At 43.8% G+C, this 23,602-nt stretch overlaps 1 protein-coding gene across 1 annotated transcript; it reads right to left on the reverse strand.

Annotated features, from left to right (window-relative positions):
- Positions 1–10,766: 10,766 nt before the first annotated feature.
- LOC121593285 (thiamine transporter 1-like) lies at positions 10,767–23,029 on the reverse strand. Its single transcript, XM_041915527.1, has 6 exons — positions 22,441–23,029; positions 18,018–18,105; positions 17,349–17,562; positions 14,050–14,265; positions 12,976–13,471; positions 10,767–11,119 (listed from the first exon to the last, which is right to left on the reverse strand). The coding sequence occupies exons 1-6, from the start codon at positions 22,647–22,649 to the stop codon at positions 10,795–10,797; spliced, it is 1,548 nt and encodes a 515-aa protein (XP_041771461.1). The 5' UTR covers positions 22,650–23,029; the 3' UTR covers positions 10,767–10,794.
- Positions 23,030–23,602: the final 573 nt, after the last annotated feature.

Raw genomic sequence — 23,602 nt, forward strand, 5'->3', positions numbered from 1 at the left:
GAAAATTATCTGTTTTAAGCTGCTGCTGCTTCTGCTACTGAGCAGGCTGGTGGGTGGTGGTTAGTTTGCTTGTGCGTCATAATGGGTATGCAAATGGAGGACATAAAATCGAACACAAACAATAAATGTTCCCACTCAATTGTATGTCCCGGAGCGGGAGGCAATGAATGATCTGCTTAAGTTGAAGAGCAGTAACCCAACATGCTGAGGGTTTTTTGTGTGCTTTCTTTCTTCGCTGCCAATGCTTAAGGAGGGGAGTGAAGAGTCAATATTTTAACTCACTACTGATGTAAAGTTCGAGAAGCAGCTTTTCACTTTTGACCTTGAAGTGAACCATCGATTTCAAACCAAATAAAAAAGGTTACTGTTAATGGACTGAATTTTATGTATATTTTGTGTGATTTCTTTAAATTGTTTGAAAATCATGCTCCTAGTTCAGTATTACACAAAGCTATACAAACACGTTTATCACCATCACTAGATCTGCATACAAAAGTTCCTGAGCGCAACTAATCCTTATACTCTTGCCCCAAGCTCCACACTTCGCATCCCGAAAAGACTGAAGCAAAACTGGCGGAATGATGCACAAACTAAATTACTACCGTCAATATTGTCACAGAAGGAGACCAAAAATGGAAACCCATTATAAGCGCACGGTGAGCCCGGCACGTTGTGCCGCCGTCGATCGACGGTTTATTATTGACATTACATGTAAGAGCACTCATATTACTAGCTACCGAAGGAAATCAACAAAAGGATTAGTGCCGCTTGAACCGGGCCTCACCGGGGCCGGCGCAAGGAGAGGAGAAGTAGCAAGAAGCAGGAAAGCAAATCGACCAAAATGCACGATGTGTCCTGCTGAGGGCTGCAGCTTCACTTAGACTTCATGTTTTCCGTTACGTCGCGCTGTTTCTCCGATGCCCTTTTCCGTATGCCCTTCTGTGTGTTTCTGTGCCGGGAACCACCAAACAACCGAAAAGTGAAGTACGTTTGCACGACTGCTTTCTTTTGCCTGGTGCGCGCGTTGGTGAAGGTTTTTTGTTGGTCGGTTGTCGATAGTATTTCTGGTCTTCATATTTCCTCCTCGTCGGGTTTAAGGAGCGCATCGAGCTGGCAAATATGGAAGAGCAAGGAAGTTGTGACGGATACGAAGGTACAAAAGGGTATTAAATTGGAAAGCAAAATAAAGTCGGTAAGGGTGTATTGATTTTTTTTTGTTTTTTGGCATTGTTTTTTATCAATGCGGTATTAACATTTAACTTTTAAAATGTCCGAAAGAGAAGGACAACTATAATTGAAAGTTGTATCAAAAATTGAGCATTGAGAAACAATTTGAAAGCTTTGGAAATTTGCCATGACTTCAGCTTTTAGCTTATTTAGAATATTTAAAGAGGACTAATTAATCAACTTGATTTATACACTCCAAATTATTCTATTCCTAATATATCTCATACTATTTTACACATTTATTGTTCTTATCCTTTTTCAATTCATCCTACTCTGTTAAGTATGATTTGTGAACAAAAAACACTTGTTTAACAGCTTCATTAAACAGAATGATGATTTTATTCTTAAATTTTATTTCCAGCTTACGACAACTTCTACAGCTTCTACGACAACTTCCTGAACAACGTGCCCGCGAAGCTCCTTGGCATAATTACTGCAACTTCATTACATACGGCCGAGCGTACCTCGGTGCCATTGCAATGCGAGCGGGCGGCAGTAAGTAATCATAAAATATCATTAACACAGAAGCCTCCCTCTGTTTTGTATGATCAATCATATTAGTGCAAACGAGCAAATGAGATTTGTGTGATAAATAGTGCCTCGTGCTGAAATCATTAATGCGCCCCCGTTCCCGGTAACGACGGCTCTCGAAAGGCTCTTAGTTCTTGGGCGTATGGTCGTTGTTCTTTGCTGTGCACATTCTGCTCACGTCTCACGGCACAGTGTGGCGTGCTGCTTGCTCGGGCACAAGAATCACACCCTTTGAAGGTTTGCGGAAACAAAAACCCTTTCCCCTTAGGGAGGCGTCGACACCAGGCGTTGTTCATCAAGAGATGAAAAAAGCGATGTTTTTCGCAATCGCTACGGAACTTATCGGGGGAGATGGGGGGAGCTCTTGAAGAATCTTGCAGCCGTTGCAGGTGAATGGAGGACATCATTTAGCGGGATTTATTTATGTGTGGCCTACATTTTCTGTGCGCACACACAAAGCAACTGCCGTGATGAATTGATTCCATCGGGAAATGGGTATAATAATTTGAATGAAAGGTTTAAGCTCCATATTGGAGAGGTTTTGCGTTTCCAGGTTGTTTTCAGGAAACATTAAAGTACTGTTTTAGAGTGCCGGATTCGAAAACCAAAGCTATTTATCTGATGATCTTTGTTTCATATACGTTCCAAAGCACATAAAAATTCTTTTTTAAAAGAATTGCCATTGTAACTTTCGAAGAATCCGACCCTCTCCAGCCGACTCCAACTCAACTCAATTCCAGGAAAGTAAGCCTCGTGTACGATGATGATAGGGTCATGAGTATAATGTCGAAACAACACAAAAAAAAAATACGCAAAGAAGATACGGGATTGCTGTACTTTCAAAGGATGCCAAAAGAATCCTTTACGTCAATGTTGCTCAATGTTGGAAGGGCTGAACACGCGCTGTGTTCTTGATGTTCTATTAGGGCCGTCGAACCAACTGCTCCTTGAGCCGGGTTGTTGATGTCTGTTCTGAGAATACGAAAGAATCTGTGCTTTGTTTTTGTTGTTTGTTTGGGAACGAAAATCGATTCCACCGAGAGCATTTGCTGAGAAATGGCAGTGAAAGCGATACAACAAATGATGCTTAAATTAATGCCACCATAAAAAGCTATGGTAAGGGAGCTTTAAAGCCGTGCGGTACCGCATTGAATTCTTAAAGAGGAGTTGCAATATGGAGTTGGAATATTTACATCACATTTCGGAGAAAGTCTCAATTTAAAAGTAAGAACTCAAACAAAGCATCTGAATTATTGTGGAAAACAAACACGATCTGCTGCGCTGTGCACGGTTACACCGCAACCGAACTTTGTAATTAAAATAGCGAATTTCGTCAACCACCGTTCGAACAATTTGTCTCCCCAGGCTTACCAATAGAGGAGTTTTGGGGGAAGAGACCACAGGTTCCGATGGTTCCAATATTTGCCCGAAAGCCTAGACGGTGTGACACACTGGGGGCTGGTTGTGGTTTTGGGTCGGTGTTCCCGTGCTAATCGAGCAGCCGAAATTCATCACCGAGGCCGAGCGCCCTCCATCGCTCACCTCCATCGCTCACTCTGGTTGCGGTTGTGGATTCGGTATCGATTTTTGTTACGACAGCTCTCACGGTGATCGGTTCGCCGGTTTCGTGCGGGCTTGTGTGTCGTGGATGTGTTCGCTGGTTTATTAAATTTTAAGCATAATATCAAATTGCAGTCACGAATCGACACCTGGTTGGCTGGTGTCCGGGTATTGCAGGTGATTTAGAACATCGATGTTGGTGGAATAATTTCATTTACAGGTTGTGTGGCGGTTACTGCAACGTATCGAGTACATTTAATAAGGCCCAAATGTTGAATATTAGTAACAGGGGAAATGGTTATTTGCTCTCTCCAATTTAACCGTTTACCGTGCATGAAAACACACATCCGACGGTGAATTTAATGCACACCTCGCTACCATTCCATCAATACGGTCGCTTCATTACTACTGGTGCTTCTTGTGCCCGAAACAATAACACATTTTAGTGCAAAATGCTCACCAGAATTCGAGCCGCTTGGAGCGACCACCATAAACACTACCCGACGACTGCGCCAAACCAGCAGCAGGGGTCTCATATGTCTTGGCAAAGCGTAAACATACACCTGGCCCGAGGTTCATTTATCTCGTGAAGCCGGCATCCGCGCGTGGCTCATGGACTATTTGCTGAGCGGTGTGCGAATAGTGAAACTGTGCGGGATGATATTATTTATGTAGAAGCCGTTGGCTAAGACAATCGGGCACTTTGTGGCATGATGAACGGGTTTGTTTTCCTCCACAAGAGTCGCAGCAAAACATCGCCGAAAAGGGTTGAAATGATTTACATTCAGCATGAAATATGTAACGTCTTTTAAGATAACCGTTTGCAATTGTAGAAGTTTATATTACTTGAAAAATAGTTAAATTTGGGATATAGTTGTGGTAGTATATTTCAGATTTACGATAGAGAAATTTATCATGTCTTGAAACAATTTTGATTTTTTAAATGAATCGTGATAATGTTTGCCAAACTTTTTGGAATGTTCACACGCTTCCATAATAGAAACATCATAAAGCAATATCGATATTTGATGAATCGATAGTCCACTAAAGGATTATCTCCAAAGGATTAGCCTTTTTAGTGTTTTGTGACGTCGTAAGGTAACGTATTTTCCTTTGCTGTCTTGGTTCGTTTTTATCACGCGTCCCATACTAATTATGTATCTAGGCTTAATCAAACAAACTCCTTCGAGATCGTTGGTAATGATTAAAGCTCAGGATTGAGATGATAGGATCACGACCATCCAACCACTTGACCTCAACCAATCGCCGGCCAGTTGGGCCTTGTTTGGTACACCGTTTCACGTCCAGTAGCTGCCTAGTAGAGGCTTTTTCATCTGCCCAATATTATCTGCCAGCAGCAGGATGAGCACGTCTCATATTACTGCAGCGGTTTTTTATTGCCCTCGGGTTCCCGGGATGGTTAATTTTCTCACCAAACTCACCGCTCCCTCCCCGCTGGAAAAAGGTATCCAAGTTACAAAGGAGCTAATAATGAATGCTGAAATAATTTAGGGTGGCATAATTAAATAGACAGCATTTTAATTATAAATTCCTTTTATTAGTGCATAAGATCGGCACCACCGAAAGCTCCCCCGAGGGTAGTGTGGGAAGCGGCAGGGGTCGGGCTGGGCATGTGAAAGTTTGTCGTTAGTCTGTACACAGCGCCGTACACACTCTGTGTGGCGAGCTTTCGTATCGATTTGCGGCAAAAGGGGTGCCTGCCGAAAACTGCGTGCGTGGCGAGGATAAGCTGTACATAATGTAAATCCACTAAAAACCTTCCGTGATACGGATTATGGCGTGACGGCGTTTGCTGGCACTTTGGTCAGCGCAGTGTGTGCGGCTGGTGTTGCGGTTTCGATTCCCGAGGCCGAAATGCCCGCCGGTACGGCTTATCGGAGTTCGTCGCCGGTTGTTGTTCTTAATTTTCTACTCCCAAAACATAGGCTGTCCGTTCGGGATTGGGATGGGAGTAGTCCTGCGGTTCGATAATCACTTTCCAGTGCCTCCGACCGTCCCGAGGATTGAATCGTTCTCGTAGTATTGCCGTTACTTCCACGGTCATGGTCAAAGGTATGCGGCTTCTCTGCTTAGGAGCGGTTGGGTTTATTGGGAACGGGGGAAAAGAATGGGCCGCAGAAAGTTTCACTCGCTTTGAACGTTGAGCGCCGGTTGTCATGACGCGGAAGTGTTAAGAAATTGATTTTTAATGAGAAAACGGCTCTGGGATGTACCAGATGATGATTTCCAGTTTTGCTAACTGGGGTTTTCTTTGCTGTGGTTACGGTTTTACGGAATGGGACCTGGGCTGAAGAAGAGGCCGAAAAGCGTGGCGTGGACTACAGGACAATTTTCGGCTTTTTGGGGCGGCTTGTGAGATAAATGACAGGATGGAAAGATTTGGTAGTCTACAAATTGTTGGAACAACGTTATAATCGGTTTTGATTCTTATTCCTCCAATTTATACAGTTCATGAAACAAGATTATGGTGAACAAATGCAGTATAGAATAATATATGATGTCATCTTAAACTAGAAACTACACATTGAATATTCTAAATCATGCATTTTGTACACATTTTTGATTACCACGATCCTACATGCCGTTGATGTTTTAATGGTTTTTGGTCTTAAATTCTATGTTTTTGTTATCTTCTGGACTGATTTATAATTGTTTTGCGTCTAACTGATCCTTCAAAAAATTAAAAAATCCCATTTTGCTGATTTCACAAGACACATTTCCATATCATTCGGCTCACATTTCAAGTCCAATCCGTCGAACCGTTTTTACAACACTTTTTCCAACAAGTTGTTGTGACCAACTGGTTACATAATTTGATTAGTCGCTGCTTTCTTGCCTCAATGTGACCATATGCTTTTATGACGCTCATCTTGCACAGCTCGCTTCGCCCGGTCTGTATGTATGTATCATTGCCTTACAGAGTGATTGCTGAGGTGGAAAATCTTCTTACGCAAAGGTACGAACAAAAGAGCTCCATCCGCATACACCTGTACCTGTACGAAGTTAACGTATGCATGATGAATTTCCCACATCTACCTCCCTACCCGTTGGGGTAGGTGGCGATTTAAAACTGCAAAGAGTAGCAAAGAAAAAAAAAAGGGCGAAACCAGCAGAACCACAGTGTATCCTGGTGGCAAACAAAAACCTCACCGGAACAATCCAGCACACAGTAGTGCAGTCCGGCGGAACACTATCGTTTTTGCAGGCTGGCTTACGCTTGGTTCTGTTTGCGCACTACGGCACTACGTAATAGCTGCCGGGAAGTGAAAGCTCTGCGCGTGTTTCCGATACGAGATGCGTTGTTCGGATCATGTTCGTTGACACTGGCAGCCAGAGCTGTCAGGAGCAGCGTGTAAGTGTATGACCCGCAGTGGTTTTGCATGGTGGCTTTGGCGATGGTGCTGGTGACGGTGGAACCAATATCGCTGTATATCCGGTTGCATTCGTTATCGGGTTGCCAATTTGCTCGTGCTCGAGAAATGGAGATAAATGTGTGACCGTATCGAGTCTGTGTTGTACCCGGCCGTACTTGTTAAGGATTTGATTTCATGCTCTGCAACATCGCCGAACGGTTGAGCATCCATTGTTCCTTTGTTGCATATATTTTTAAGGGTAAAGATTGTCTTTTTATGCTTGAATATGAATCAATTCATGGAACTGAAATTGGTTGTGAACGTTTGCCATAACTGAGGAATCTTGTTATGTTAGAAAATGTATGTTTATGTACCTAAATAACTTTGCATTGCAACCCTCAGCCCAAACTCCATGAAAGGAAATCTTGTAAATACGAAGGAAGCGACCAACTAATGTGTGTTAGTTGACGAATTGCTAGTGTCCAATGTAGTTTGTAATAGTTATAATAGCTGTTGACTCACACAATTTACCTTTTTGCATGTACCAACTTGAAACTACTGCTCGATATCCTATGACCCGCACACTTTACAAGGTCTAATCTTTATCTTGAAATGACCTTGAAGGTTATAAGTCTTTTTATCCTACATTCTGATGCATAAGGTATAAAAGGCATTACTGACATTTTTAAAGGCTACAGTGTAACGACTTCTTATCAATAAATGTTCCTAGAACAGCACGGCAACGATTTTCTTCACACGCGCAGCGTTTTCTTCTAGAAACGCTGTATTTTACAGGCAATTTTCACTAGAAAAACACTCAACCACCACCTCCACGCCGTTGAGCTACTTCTGCGAAGGAAGGGTATTGACTTAAACCCTGCTCTAAGTGAACACTCCACCGCCCAAGTGCAAAAAGGCTTGACTCCACACCTTTGTCTTTGCTTTCTTACCTTCATCTTGATTGAATTCCAAACAGCGCACACTTTCCCAGTGCGGGTTAGTGCATAAGATGACACCCAAAACCTTTCCCCTTACACTCTGAAAAAGGACCACAGTAGTACAGAAGTCAGCATCACTTTCCTTCCATCACGCTGACGGCAAAAGATCAAAGCAGCGTCCTGGCGCTTACTGGCGCGCAAATGGAAAGCAATTGAGTGAATGGATTGTGTTATGCCAATAAAACAGCGTTCCGTGGCCAGCGTTTCATTGGCGCCAATTGTTGGCGGGGGTTTTGTGTGTGTGAGCGAGAGTTTCGCTAGTGCTGCATCATCGATGAGTTCCGGTGCCGGGGTGGCGGAGAGATCCTTCTTCCTGAATGTTTGTTGCTTGAGTTGTAGCCTTACTGCCACCGGGTTGGATAATAAATGATCCAAGGCGAATGATCAGTGTTCGCAGAGAAAGGGTCGCTTTCGAACAAGCTGCTTCTGCTGTCGCTTCTTCTGCTCAAACCGGGAACGGGGGGGCCCTAGGAACGCTATTGTTTTCCAATGCAAGCTAACGATGATTCATTGCACTAATCATTATCGTTGTTGCTTGTGTTGTGTGTGTGTTTATGTGCACGTGTATTGGGTGTTGAAATGCGATCGTTTTGCGAACAACACAACACAGTCCGGGCGCTCTGCTTCCACGGTGAACACAAAAGGATGTCTCGAGAATGGACAGCACAACGTAAGGGGCCGTGAGAGGGAGCGGGACCAACGAAAAAGCTTTTAGAAGCGAATGAAATATCATTAATATAGCTGACATTTATTTAACCTAATTTCTTTCTCAATCCATGCTATCCTGTTCACACTCGCCCGCTGCTGCTGCGGAGGAAGGGTTGCCTTTACACCCAACATCCCTCCGATCGCTCTCCAATGGGTTCCGCAACAACTACATCAAACCAAGCTGATGATAGCCCGTTCTTAAGTGAGAAATGAGCACAGAATGGGATGGGGGTGCAGTGAACTTGCAAAAGAGATAGAACAAAATTGCTGCCCAAAATAGGGGAGGCAACAAAGGCGCAGAAGAAGTAGCGCAAGGAACGGGGAATACAAAATAGACGATGGATTCTTGGGATACGGTGCAAAGGCAGTGCAATGCAATTGCCATTTTCGTCCATCGGTTGGAACATTGTGCGGCCGCTCCGGTGCATTGTGTGATGCAGCGCAAAACTTTCAACAACAAAAGCCCGCTCCGCTTGTCTGGGTGTGCATGAAAGCGGGATATGGTGGTGGTTCGCGATGAAGGCGCAGCAGTCCAAGCGACGGCAAGATGGATGCCTTTGAATAAAGGGGATACAGCCGTTGCTGGTGGCAGGGACTGGCAGGGAAACCCGACGCTGACTTTTAGATGGGACGATGCGATGAAAAATAATGTTTTGTATATGATGGTTTAGCAGCTTTCGTGTTTGGGGAGGTGGGAAGAAGAGGAGGAGGAGCCCGGGCTTGGGAAAACACCCACCCCGGAAGGTCGATGATAAATGCCCGAACCCGAAAGCTATCCGTTGCCATCCGTTTTTTTTGGAGCGACGCTTGCTGCTTTCCTGTGCAAGTGAGGTTGTGTGTCCGTTCGCGCCGGATGCTGGAGGACATCTCTGGCGTCAGTTTTCGTCCTGGAGATGGGGGTTGAGGAGACGGATAGAAGGATGTGTTTTTTTGTTCTGTTCAACCTCAAACCGGATTGGTAGCCAGTTCACCCTTGCTGAGAAGTTGAGTGGAGTGTTCTACTTTCTGCTGTTATCTTCTATATCTACAGTGGGGGAGAGTTTTGTAAGTGCGATTCATTTTTCAAATCGAATTTTGTTTCCATTTCATCATTCTTGTGCATGATTTGCAATCAATGATTATCTAACGACTGTTGATTGTTACACAAAGATCGGGATACAGATCATTCTGGTAAAGAATGTTCAGGTTCTTCTCTTTGTGTTTGAACCAGATGGGATACAATCTTACATTCATATCCTCTTATCTTAATATTGTAAAATAATTGAACCCTTTTTTTCTTTTGCTAAGTAGTGAATCTATTTAGTCAATTATTTAAACAACATTTTAGTTTGATATTTTCCAAAATGGAAACATTTTTGTTAATTCTTATTCGTACAGTGGAGAGCCGTTTATCCGGGAGTTTGTTTATCCGTACTGTAGAGAAATTACAGTTCAATACAAAGGTTAAATTACGGGCTGAGGAGGATATTTGAGAAAAAAAGGCTATCAAAGGACATTATCACAACTAAAAATTCTATAATTCAACACACATTTCAAATATTCTTGTTGGAAAAACATGAAGTTAATAAAGACTGGCTAGGTTTAAACAAAACAAAATATAAATTTCAAAAATAAATCACACATTTGTGATAAAATATATACTTTGACTCATCATCCTTGTTATTACGTGTTATTCGAGCAAAAACGGGCGAGGTCGAGTCCCGATGAGCCCGGATAAACGGCGCTCCGCTGTATTTGGTGTAACAATCATAGTCGGTAAAAAGCTGCTCACTTTAAGCTACTTAAGGTTTCAACTAACAACGATGGATTGGATGAATAGTACGTAGGCAAGTCAGATTGTAGGTTTAAATTAATATATGGACATGCTACGAGATCAAACAACTTGACGTCTATGCTCCAGGACTGGCCCGAAAGGTCTTCAAATAGCAATTCAAAAGCATCGAATTCACTGCCCAAACTAGAATAACCCTCACTGTAGTTTCTCCCGAAAACATTTCCTACCCACCGGATGCAACGGCTTCAAAACTATCCGACGTTCCGAATACGCCAACCACTCACTCCCTCTCCACAACTAGCCTCTTGAGGCTGGGGGAAGTTTGCCGAGGGAACCAAAACGATTGACCGAAGTGTTTCCGGTGTGTTTTGCCGCTGAGTGGATTCAGTTTCAATCGGCCGAGGGGCGTATACGTGTGTGTGTGTGTGTGTGTATGTATTTTGTGCATGACTTTCCATCTTTTTCGATCATTCGAACAACGGTTGACAGACGACGTCGCCGCCGGGAAGCAATGGCAAAGGAGCGAAGGAATCGTCAGACGGCAGACCGAAGCCTCCCTCTCAATGACGAAGTTGTGTTTGAAGCGTTTCTATGTCGGTTTGTTTTTTTTTGTTTATTCCATTCAACCACTTACGGTCGCCGGTTCGCATCGTTCCGCTGTTGCAACTGACCTTTCCACACCGGCATTGGCGGAGGCGGCCTGCGCTTCCCTTCGCAATTGCCACACACGGGCCACGCTGGCGGCGATGGCGGCAATTAGGTAGATTATCGAGAGCACCAAAAAGTAGCCACCGTACACCTTGAACTGGTCCCGCGGGTCAAGCATCAGGCCGCGCTCCGAGATCGTCGCCAGGGTTAGCAGTGCCTGCACACCGACCGCCACGAACATGTTGATGCCAAAGATCAGCCCGAAGCTGTCCTCTTCGAGATATTTCGCCACGATCGCACTGCGAGAGAAAACGAAAGAAAAGGTTTAAAAAAAATAGAAAAAAAAACCTGCACACAAATATCATACAGTTTGCTTTCGATGAATGGCGAGGTTTTGGAGTTTGGCAAACGGCTGGTCAAAAGTGTGCAGCAGCAAAATATGGTATCGTGTTGCCGCTTGCTGATCGAGTTATGTCGCTACAAGGTGTGTTTAATTGATTTCAAACGGTGCTCTGTGTTTTGCTTCCTTCCAACCGTGGGGAATTGCAGGTGGAAGCTATTTTTGGACGTGAATGGGAAGTTTATTTGATTGTGCTTTTTCTCGGTGTGTGTATATGTTCTTTGTATCGCACACGAACAAGCGTTTTGTTAATTTTGAATGCCGGTGTTGATTGATTGGAATTGTTTCTGGGTGTATGTTTTTGAATGGAAAGTTTAATTGACGTCTATGGGATCGAGGGGCGATAGGGGTACGCCGTGCTATGTCGAACTTTGACATTAATTATCTCTTACAAATTGAGTAACATGATAAGGTCTTATAGTTTCGTAGCACGTTTGTCAGTTTTACTTTTAGAGGCTAAAGATCTTTTGAAACTTCGTTTTTAAAAATTTTGGGAGTTAATTTAGTGTTTATTCTTAATTAGAGTCCCTCTGCATATGCTTAGAAAGGTAGGGCTTTAAATTGGATTTCCTTAAATTACACTTTTGATATAAAAGATATCATAATCATTTTATTACTCGTAAAGTTTTTCGTTCTAGAATGTCGTACAAACTGAAAAGCACATTAATTATTACGGAGCATTTCCACGACTTCTTTGGATCATTTTCTTTTGTCTTTTTTAGAATCAGTATATATAATCTTTAATCTTTTAATCTTCTTTATACTTAAAAATAGTAGCACTTCAAATAAATAGCATATTTTAAAATAGCATTAAAAATGGCAAATTAAACAAAATCGTTTAAATCGCCTCGTTGCCCGAAACACGCCACAAGTGCTTCCTTGTATTATTTCGCCCGACTTTTCTTTACCACTCTTCCCCAGACTCGCTTTGCGAAAGCTTTTTATTACTGTTTTCAATTAAGATTTCGAAAACAGAACCTTGTCCCCTTGTTCCTTCCGTATGCTATAAGCTCTCGGCATCGGAGCTCGTTTTGCCGTCTGCGCTGGCAAAAAGAGCGGACTGGACAGACTCACGGCGCGGTGGCAGCAAATCCGAGCGCCTTATAATTTACAACGTTCCACAATGTTTTTGCGAACGGATGGCGACTTTGGTTTGTTTCAACGTGTGCCTTTTTTTGCGTTGTTTTCCATTCCCATTTTGCCAACCGCAACCAACCATTCCTCACGAACCGTTTTTTTTTTCATCGAGCGCAGACGATTCAATTAGGAAAGAACCGCGAAGGAAATATGAAGGCGGTAAAGGCGAAGGCAAAGGGACGATAAAACGAAAGTGACCCGCACGAAAGGAGGGATAGCGGGAAAGGGCAAAGCAATTTGCATATTGCTTATTGCTATGAATTAAAGCGTTCGTAGCTCGTGAATCATTGGTCAGCTAGGGAGGGTGTGTTTTTACGTTTCTGGATGGTATTTTGGGTGTGTTTGTGCATATGTCTCGAACAAAGTATTTGTGCAAAGCTTGACGTGATCGTGAGAGTTGTGTGGGAAAAACTGTGAGAAAAACAATGTGTTATGCTTTAAGGTTTGACTTTTCCGATCTGGGCACACAGTGTGGGCGGTAAGTAAGAAAGCAATCAACATGTTTCACCGAAGGCAACGTTTGATGTGTGTAGGAGAGAACTAAACTGAATGATTTGGATACGTGAAAATACTAAGCGTAGGTTGCAGCTTCAGTAAGACAGTGAGTGCACGACTTACCTTGCCATCGTGACCATAAACAGGTACAGCGTGCCGAACAGAATGTAAAGCACGTACGCCACCCAAATGTTGGTGGCAAAGCCGGAGTAGAAGATGAGTCCTCCCTGCAGCCCGGAGCAGACCGTCAGTATCCAGAGGGCCCACTGTTCGAAGATACGATTGGCGATGTAACCTGCCGCCAGGGCACTCATCGCACCGAGCAGGGTGAGTAGTGCCTCGGCCCCGCCGTTGAACAGAGTGCCCTGCTGCTGGTCGATCTCGTGCCACAGCAGCTGCACGTACACCTGCACCTGGATGAAGCCGGCCATCGCTAGCGCCCACCAGAGGCTCCACTGGACGACGGGCAGCTGCCGGTAGGCGGAGATGAGATGCTTCCAGAGCAGTCGAACAGCGCGGGAGGCAGAGAAACGTGCCTTCGGCAGGGCGTCGATGGTTTTTGCGGTTGCGGTGCCATTTTCGACGGATTCGTTGGGTTCGTTATTTGGGGTGGTGCGGTCTGTTGTGGGAGCGAAATGAATGAATAAAAGGAGTTTTCACGTAGATATTAAAGACTAGACTAGATATTAAAAGGAAATTTGAATAGATCTCAGCAAACAAGACAAAAGGCGATCTATTCGATGAAAAATAGAAATTTGTCCGAAGAATTGTTTCATTTATATAACCTTCCTGTGAAATTCTAATTAGAAAACATCCAAGAAAGATCCTATCAATGTTTTGCATAAAACTTAGTATTTTCATCACTTTTTACGTTTGATATAAAAGTCTTCTTGATTATTAACATGAAACAACCTACTCTCGGTGGATTTTCGACTTCCGATTTTTGGGGATTTAGATCGATATTTTTGGAACTGTATGTATTTGTAAATTTCATAATTTTATCTGTTTTCCACCTAGGATTGTCCCTTCAATTCTTGTTTACTGGTGTTTGGATATTGTGTTCATAGTCACTGCATGTATCACGTCTCTCGTCCGTTGAATTTGGCAAACAATGTTTTCCCAAAACGCGCCATGTTCGGCTGAATCTAATATTTTACTCACCCATTGACAGAATTAATGTTCTACCAGGAAACTCACCCGGGGAAACCTTCTGGGAAGCATCCAATCCATTGTCACCGTGGAGCTCCAACTGATCCTGCCCTTTTTGCTCCTGTTCCTGCTGCGGTGGCGTTGGTACAGGATCACAGGCCACCCTTCCATCGGTCGGCTTAGCGTCCTCATCGCGCGCATAGAAGTAAACACTGGTTTTTACCGGTGGCAGCAAAAATGACCAAAGCAGAGAAACGGCTTGCGCTGCGAAAATACGAAATGCATGTAGTGCGGTTCTCAGTTTCACGGACCCGGGGGTTTGTAGCTTCGGTTTGTAGCGTAGTAGCGTGTGGAAAAGTGATTCAAAAGAAGCAGTAGCTGCAGCACAATGGACCACCACTGCGCTCAATGTGAAGGACTTTGCCGATCATGGCATCAGGGCATCGCGGGAAGGAAGCGGAAATAAAATGTAGCCCTCCGGTGGGCCTTCGTTCGCCCCGATGCAACAAGCGAAAGGAGGTAGTGCTCCGGATGCGGAAGCACATACCGGAAACACACTTTATCACGTTCATCACCGGCAGGCTTTCGGCATGGTGATTTGTTGGTGGGATGCTTCCACGTTTTTTCACCCTCCAACCATGATTACACAGGTGTTGACCTGGCTCTTATTGCATTTCCTTTAGTGGGACTTTTTTCCTGTTCTACACTTGCACTGATTATAGCATTGTTATGGTACGGGGAAAGAGAAGCAAACAGCAACAGAAAGCAGCTTGGTTCCTCGTGCTTTACCATGGAAGTAAATTAAAATCGAACAAGAGTGGGCCGTTCGTTCTGTGAACCGGAAATGGTTGCCGTTTTTAATTATTACTCGTAGTTGATCGGTTTACGAGCTTTTTTTTTTTAGGATGAAACATTGAGCAAAGAGAAACATGACAGAGTGGGCAAGAAACAGTAGTCCGCAGGAATGTATGCTGCTATTGGAATGGGACAATGTTTTAATTATCAACGATGTCATCGACTGTCGTTTGAAATGTTGACAAGGTAAAATTATTAAAATGCCTGATTACTGTCAAAACATGATAATGACAGAGAAAACAAGGTTGCAGATAATACGGAGACATTTTGTAAAGGGTCGATGGATAGGAGAATTTTGGGGGCTTATCAATAACAATTATGGTAATTGACGTCAACAATTGCCTGAACTAGTATTGCATATACTTGGAGAACTATTAATGTTACTGACAAAATGTAGGAATACAGTATTTCATATCTTTTAGTTTATAATTTCAAAATCATGCTTGTTATTTCAAGGAGAAAAAAATAGAGCGTAATAAAACATCGATATTGTCAGAACGACCCATCCTCGTTGGCCCTTGCAAACCCGTGGGATCAAAAAAAGATATTGATTTTCTACATCCATCCCGAACCGCAGACAAAATTCCCGACCCAAGTGGAGTAACCTTAATCTTTGATGAACACATCAAAGTGACACTGGCCGGAATGGTAGCTGTCGAACAAACTTAAAGTTGATTGATGGCCAACGGTTGAAGCCAAACCCCCCCCCCCCCTCGGAGACGATAAGAGACGCTCCAGATGCAACGGACGAGATATAGCGGTGGCTGAGAAACAGAAGGCGAATCAAGTATCGATCAATCAAGAAAAGATTGGAATAATTGTGAAGTGCCCCGTTGGTGCGGTACGGTGATGCATGTGTGATGAGGATGGAAGTGGGTCTGGATTGTGGTCGAAGTAAGAAAAGCTTTAATGGATATAAATGAGTGGTCGATCAGCAGAGGTAGTACGAAGGTTTACAAGGGTGGAAAGAAGAATATTGGAGCAGTTTCCAACTAGCCGATGGCTCGTGGGCATGTTTATAAAATAGGACCCTTGTGGAATTCGATTGCATAACAACAAGGAAGTGTAAGTCTTTAGAGTGAGTCATAAAGGCCGGAACGTGGAACCAAGGCAAGGAAATCAATTTGATTGGCATAAATGAGGTTAGGAAGGGGGAATCAGGGATCAGCACGGGACGGTGATGTGTTTTACAGGACGCTTGATTGAGTATTTGACCCGGTCAGATCAAACTGGTTATGTTTCTTGCTAGCAAATTCAGAATGCTTTATGAATTTTGATAGGAATGAATAATAAAACATGCATTTTTTGTAGATTGATAGATTAACTCTAAAATCCATCAGTATCCTCTAATATGAAGTGATAAATTATTAATCTATTTGCAATTGTTTACAATGTCAGCTCGTAGCTAGCATTAAAATGAGCGTAAGTTGATGTAGGATAACCATAGGTATTTGGTTGCCTTAGGCATTATCCTCTATTTGTCAACTTCAGTTTGTTGCGAATCTAGCGTTCAAAATGAAACTAAAGCTCAAAAATTCACAAAAACGCAAGTTGTTAGCAAAAATATCAAACCATTTAAGCTTGCTTTATATGAAGAATAATAATGTAAGTTACAGTAAACACAAGAATTGTATAATACATTCCGTTAATGTTTTTTTTTGTAGTTTCGTCACTAAGTCTAGACTTTGAGGTATCATTCATTTAGCTAACGTGTTATTTTACAATGTTTTTCTCCACCACCACCACCACCAAAAATCACGATCCACGATTAGATTGGATATTCGATGGTGAATTAGTTTTTGTTACTTTGTTAGCTATTCATCTATTGAAACAGCATATAGCTCAAAGTATTTGCAACATTCCTTGTGCTACTTATTTTTTCTTCTTCTATTAATTAGTACTTTGTCGGCTAATTAATTAGTACTGTACGGCTTGGCTGGAAAATGGTAGAAAATTACGAAACCCAAACATAAATATTTACCCGTGTTTTAATGTTTACAGTGTCCACATTCCCACGCTCGATGGAATTTTCCTAGAGCATTGCCATTTGGATACATTTTAATATCACCCTCTGCCATGACATTGCATGGAAGCTATTTCTCTTTCGAACAATGCCGATCGAACGAACCATTCCAATTTAATTTACTGCTTGAAATAGCCAATAAAGACTGCTTCACAATGTATTCTGAATGCTTGAATGGTTCATGTATCTACCCTTGAAAGAAATGTTCATGCCGAGGCTAATAAATTCTGAGAAAACTTTCTTCCCATTACGATTCGCTAGAGAATGGTAAACCAAGCATTCCAGTACCAAGCATTCTGCCCTGTGAATGGCTTCCTTTTCTTGGCATCCACTAAGCGCTACGGGCTTCCACACACAGCCATTCATGAAACCGTCCAATTTGGAACACAGTTCGCTTCCTTGTACCATCCAACGCTCGCCGCTGGGAAGCGCAAGCAAAAGGCGTCGTCGAAACAAACAGCGTACTTACTGCCGAGTGTAATATAATTCAGGTCGCGTACGTTCATCGCACCGGTGGAAACGAGTACCTGCGAGATAACGCCGGACAGGAAGCGGCCGAGCAGGATGGCGGCCCGCGTGTTGCCAGTCACCTGTTGATACTTTTCCCGGCTAATCTTGGCGTAGATGTACGTGTAGTAGGCCACTTCCGAGGCCATGTAGGCACCGTACAGCACTTGCACGACCTGTTGAAGGGAAGGAGAGCAGTTTAGTGAGCGAAGCGAAGCGGGCGGCAGCGGATAACGAATGCAATTCAGCTGGCATGGCAGGCATCGCGGCCGTTGTGGTCGAGGGTTTAATGTACCGGCAGCGAACGAGTTCGATAGCCGCGCACAGCCGCATTTCTTGGCAAGTGTTGCGTTTGGGAAAGTGCTGCTCGAGTGCACTCCGGCAGCCGCGCAAATGAGGATATGAGATGTGATTTTTCTCTCTCTCTCTTCTGTTCACTTCGTTCCGATTAACTACGGTGATGGATATGGTTCGCGGTTTGCGTGCCACGGGCTGCCTCGGTGGCATCAGCTGCATCACTTGTTGCCGATGGTAGGGGGGGGGAATATATTGTAGCACACAATTTATGTGTTGCGCGCATATTTAACCCCGCCCGTGGTGTACGAGCTGCAGCAAGGATACTGCTACTAACCTGCAGTGCGGCTAACGATTCCGTCCACAGCAGCAGCGACCAGATGACGATGCCCAAGCAGGCGGAAAACACAATTATCGATTTGTATCTGATGACGTACCGGTAGGGGTTGTAGCAGTGCGAGGGTCGGTCAGGAGCCGGTGCAAGCAAGTCGGTACAGCCGAGGGGCGGTGTTGAATCGTTAACCGAGAGGTAAAGGAAAAAAAGAAATTGTGGCATCAAACCCAAGGGAAAAGGGCAAATTAGCGGACGAAACTGAGGTTAGGGAGAGCGGTGCTTGTGTCCGTAAGTAGATGCAATGGGCAACAGGGAGGTGTAGAAAAAGCTATTACGCATCGTTGAAGCGTGTGCGGATGGGACAAGGACCGTTAATGAAACGTTAATGTGATAAAATGTGGGCTTGTTGCGATCCGTGCCCGGTTCGTCGGGTGTTTCGCGTGGTTGTGGGCTTTGTGTGCGGGTTTGTTCTAGAATGTAGACGGTTCGCAAGCCATCCCAACAGACATTTCTTGTGACAAAAAGTATGAAAAAAGGAAAGTGAGTTTGGGTTTTCTTTAGGTACAAGAAAGTTGGTCTTTAATTCTTTTTTTATCTACATCGACAAACGACGGGAATGTTGAGCAAAGTGGAGAGATATTGGACATGTTGTTTGAGAATAGGGATAGTTATATTTGTGGCAATAAACAGTACGTTAGGGGATTGTTGTTAGTTGTACCAATAACCAGTAATATTAATTTGTCTGTGAGTTGATTGTGCAAAATTTCCAATATTCTTGTTGATGAGGAGCAAATGATGCGCAATACAGGGGATTACCACTATCACAGTAATTTCCTTTTAGGATAATAGGACAATTGCATAATTAGTGGCTGCTCTTTGTTAACAAACATTTACGGGAGTTGATAAACTGACTATCAGGGTAGCAACCTGTTAGATCCAAATAATACACCCCTTTTATTTTCCACATTTTGTTGACAAAATTTCAGCTCTCAAATGTGTTACCCTATTGTTTAAACATTTCACATTTAAAGCTCAGCATATCATTTTTCCTCCACCTTCACGATAATCAAGCTACGTCTCCGTGCAAACAGCAACGTTTGCGTTTAACGACCAATTCCAAAACCTTTGCTTTTAAATGCACCTTAACGAAACAGTTTATCTCACATGTTTCCCTCGCCGGCTGAACCTGTTACCTGATCCTGTTTAAACTGTGTTTACATACACAACTGCTAGCGAAGCAACTGGTGCATCCATGAAAGTGTAATCATGCTCGTGCTGTTGCGCGAACCCCTCGCATTAACCGTGCCCGTTCGAAATGTTGCTGTAGCTGCAGCAACATCCTTGCGGTTTTTTGAGCGCCGTGGAACCTTATGTACCAACGTCCGGCACACAGCGCAACGGTGGCATCGGGACTTTGGTGTGGTGGTTAAATTTTTAATTTTTCGTCAGCGCACCATAAAGGGAAGGTGCAAAACAATGGTAGCAAAGGAAAAACCACCGTGCAGAGTTGTTTGAGCTTGTACCGGATGGAAGGAAGCGTGTTTTGTACTGCATTATTTGCTGTAGAAGTAAGTTTGAGGTAGTGTAGGTAAATTTTTGGAAATGGCAGTTGCTGATAAAATGATTTAATAATATATTTTTATGCATTGTGTTTTATTTAATGCGTTGAAAGTAGCTTTAAACAAACGAAATGAGGATTTATTTTAAGGTCATAAGAGATGTAAAATGTGAAACTGAAAGCATTTCATTGAATCGTTGAACCATGAAGATACATTCCTGAAGATACATATGACAAGCATTTTCTGCTTGAAGTCATAGTTTAAGGGTTTCATTTTATTGTGTGACATGCGTTACCATTCCCCTTCCGTTTGTTGGGCACAAATTGCATTAACATTCCACCGGTGAAATTGAATGTGTTTCTCAGTACGCCAACCGTGCTCAAAACACGTGTCGGTTGGGTGAAGTTTTGCTGCATCTACCACGAACGTCCTGCCGAGCCGAGGTCTGCACTGTACGTACTGGACTCTATCCGGGGTACCAGTTTCGTGGAAAAATGCCCCATTTGCTAACCCCTATGCTAGCTACAATGTCATTCTTGTCCAACTCAAAGGACCTCTCGGACAGCTTTTGTGCTCTTCATCTGTCAGTAGGCCACCGGGCCAGTCAGCCTGCAGTAATGGAAACGGTATCGTGTCAAGCATTTCCAAGAAACGGGACCCTTTCTTGCCCTTCATCGCAATAGTGTGCCGTCCAGTGCTTATCTTAAATATCATAGCTAATCATTATCAAAAGCACTTTCTGAAGAGTCGTCGTCGTTCGTCGTCTGCAAGTGCTCTCAATCTGACCCGTTCCCCAGGAACGTTCGGCGGAAAGTTCGGTGAGTGTAATTAAATAACTGAATAAATTCGACTCCATTTGCCCCGTTTGGCTATCTTTTGGCGCGGCCAAATTAAGATGTCCCCTTTGCTTGGCTTCAAGCACTCTCTGTGTACATTTGCCATCCCTTCCACCACCGTTTTCTGTCCGCTGTCCTGGAAGGGATGTGTGAATTGGACGGAAATAAACGATACTGCTGTCACCGGAAGGGAAAATCAATTTATTCTAGCTTCTCAAGTGCTGCTGCTACTGCTACTACCCATCAACATGGACACGGATGGCTCCATTTTTTTCTTCTTCTCTCCTTCTCGGGAAGAGGAACAGTATAGTTCCGAGAATGAAAATAACTGTTCCACTACTAGCAGGACTATTCGTCTTCGCGTAAGGATGGCGGCGGTACGAGGGGTCGATTTCGAAAGGCAGCCCAAGAATGGCAAGAAAAAGCTGCTGGCCCATTGCTGCAGCTCAACGAGATAAGTGTTGGAAGCGATTTACACCACCTCCCAGCCATGCGGCGTGGCTCTCCGCTGGTAATGTTTTGCCCGCATCGAACCGCCGGGGTCGCTTAGAACCAGAACTTTGTTTACGTTGTGGAGGTTCGTGAAATTATTTAAAGAGTTTATGGCTTGAAGTGTGTTCCCCGGATTCCACCGTCCGTTCTGTGACCCTCTTCGCTCCCAGCCTGGAGAGGGAGAGAGAGCGATAAAATTGAAGTTTTCAGTCAGATGTGACTGTATGTGAGGGAAGGTTTTCTTCTTTTTTTTGTCGTTGGCGTAGCTGTCGCTGTTGTTGTTGGGTTGTTGCCCCAAGACGAGAGTTTGTTTTGACTTTTTCGCCCCACAATCTTGAAGAAGCCTGAAAAGATTTCCTGCTTTGAAATGCTTGAGTTTTGTGGACTTTTTACTGTTTTTTCCACTCCCTTCCAAAACACACACACACACACTACTCACTAAGATTCCTTCGAGTTCAGTTTATGACATTTGCAAAAGCGTTGGAAAAATGACGCCCGCCTTGCCGTGGAAGGCGAAACGCGAAGGCGATGGGGAAGCGTTGTCAGTTTAATTTGGCAGTTTAAGTGCTGTTTTGGAAAGTGTTTCCAGCATGAGGAATGGATGCTTTTGGCACAGTTTCGCATCTCGGCAAGCAACACACTGCCACATATAGATGCATGGGTATGGTAATGGAGATTGCACATGGGCAAGTTTTGTGCGTATAGTTTCACCCTTCCGTATTGCCTATTCGTTTTAGGGTTGACCACATAAATGGTAGTGCGCGGTTGTGCATTGGCTGAAAGTGTAGAAACAATTTAAGCCCCTTTGGCCTGGTTTTGCAGGCTCAGCGTTAAAGAAATGAAAACACTGCGAGAAATGCAAAACTGCGGGAAATCACTTCATTCACTTAGTGAAATTGCAACTGCGTTGGAATTTTTCAAACAAATTACACTTTGATGCACAGCAGCTTAGAGGCACGATAAGGGTGAAGTTTGGTGAAGAAAATTCCTGTGCGCTGCTAGAGGGAAGTTTGTTTTGTGAAGTATTTATTTGCAGTTGTATTAGGGGTAATGCTGTTTGGCGATTTTCAACCGTCTTAGCATCCTTTTGGTTTGTTTAACCCCATGAAAGTGTGCTTTTCGATGACTTTATTCGATGAATACTCGCTTTCTAAAGACACTGAAACAAGAAGTAGTTCATGCACAAGTAAACTATCGCAAAAGTATCAGTTTGTTTATGTTCATTGAGCTAGCAAATTATTATTAATTATATGCTAAAAGATTCCAAACATCATCATTGATCCTACAACATAACGTAGGATCAAAAAAGAATTTTATTAAATCGTTTAAGAGATGCATTTAATATATTCAAGCACACAATTTTACTCAAAAGAGGCCTTTACGTTTTTCCATTTCCACATCAAGTCACATACAACCTCACAATCACTATCGGTAAGATTCCACCACACAGAAATGCAGGTCACTGTTTGGTTGGTCTCCATTTCCAGACGAGTACATTCCCTCGCCTTTATTGCGTTATCCAGCACACCAACACCGTACCTGAGGACATCCGTGAGCAGAAACATAAACACGAGCAGCGCGACCTGGCTGTACGTGCCGATCGGGTAGACGTCGCGGTTCAGCTGCTCCGGCTCGATGTCCCGCCACTCGCCCGACAGGAACTCGGTGACGAACGGTTCGGAAACGCGCAGCTCCCGGAAGAACCCGAAGACGCACAGCAGCAGCGACACCCGCAGCCATGGTTGCATCCTCGCGGCACGGTGATAAACTCACCACGCGCCAGCCCAGCGTTTCGGGTCGGAATGTGATCACCCCACGAGAATGATTGCAAACCTTCACGGTGTGGATGCGAATTGGTTTTGCATACGGCGGCGTGGTTGGTTCATTTACGCGTACGAAAACGCGGCGCACAGTGGTGGAGCGGAGTGTTAGCGCGTGGAAAATAAATGGCACATGGTCGGCTTTGCTCGGACGCGGTAGGAACGTTCGTTTTCCCGCACATACACTGACAATAGATGTGGCTACATTCCAACCAGCAGCAGCGCCGGTTTGTGACTGAGCTGTGGGTTCGGTTTGGTTCTTGTGCACAATGGTGTCTGTCTTATCTGATAGCCGGTTGGATTTCACAGGCTGCGGTGATGGGGACTGGAAGGTAGCTGCACTTGAAACTGACGGAATATTATTTGATGGTGGTGGATTTATTTCACCTTGTGTAAAACCACCAACAAATGTTTCTTCCACTACCGTCCACCCGCTCGCTAATTGTGGGCCGTGCATCTACAGTGTTGTTATCTTGAAAAATGATGGGTGCTGCTTCTTCCCTCCCATTAGTGTGATTACTTTAGTGGCGGGGCTCTCGCCTCAAGTCAAGGTAACGAGCAGAGCTTTCCCACGATGAAGCATCATGATGGTCGCATGTGCGTCCAATATAAACGAGCATCTGTACATCAAAGGAAAGAGTTTAGTTTACTTTTTAGATCAAAAATGAATCTCACTGTTTTCCCCTAGAGACCAAACATTGAATCTGAAACAGGTGCATTTTATTCAAAAACTGTTATCATCAATGATTTTTATCACACTTCTTTTTCTAGAGCTATACAAGCACCGGATAATTAGGGAACAAATCGTAAAGCCCAACCACTTATCCATTCAACTTATCGTGATTACAAACGATGGGTACGGGGAACGTGTGACTGAACGT

Source organism: Anopheles merus, chromosome 2L, assembly GCF_017562075.2.
Source record: "Anopheles merus strain MAF chromosome 2L, AmerM5.1, whole genome shotgun sequence".
Taxonomy (NCBI): Eukaryota; Metazoa; Arthropoda; class Insecta; order Diptera; family Culicidae; genus Anopheles; species Anopheles merus.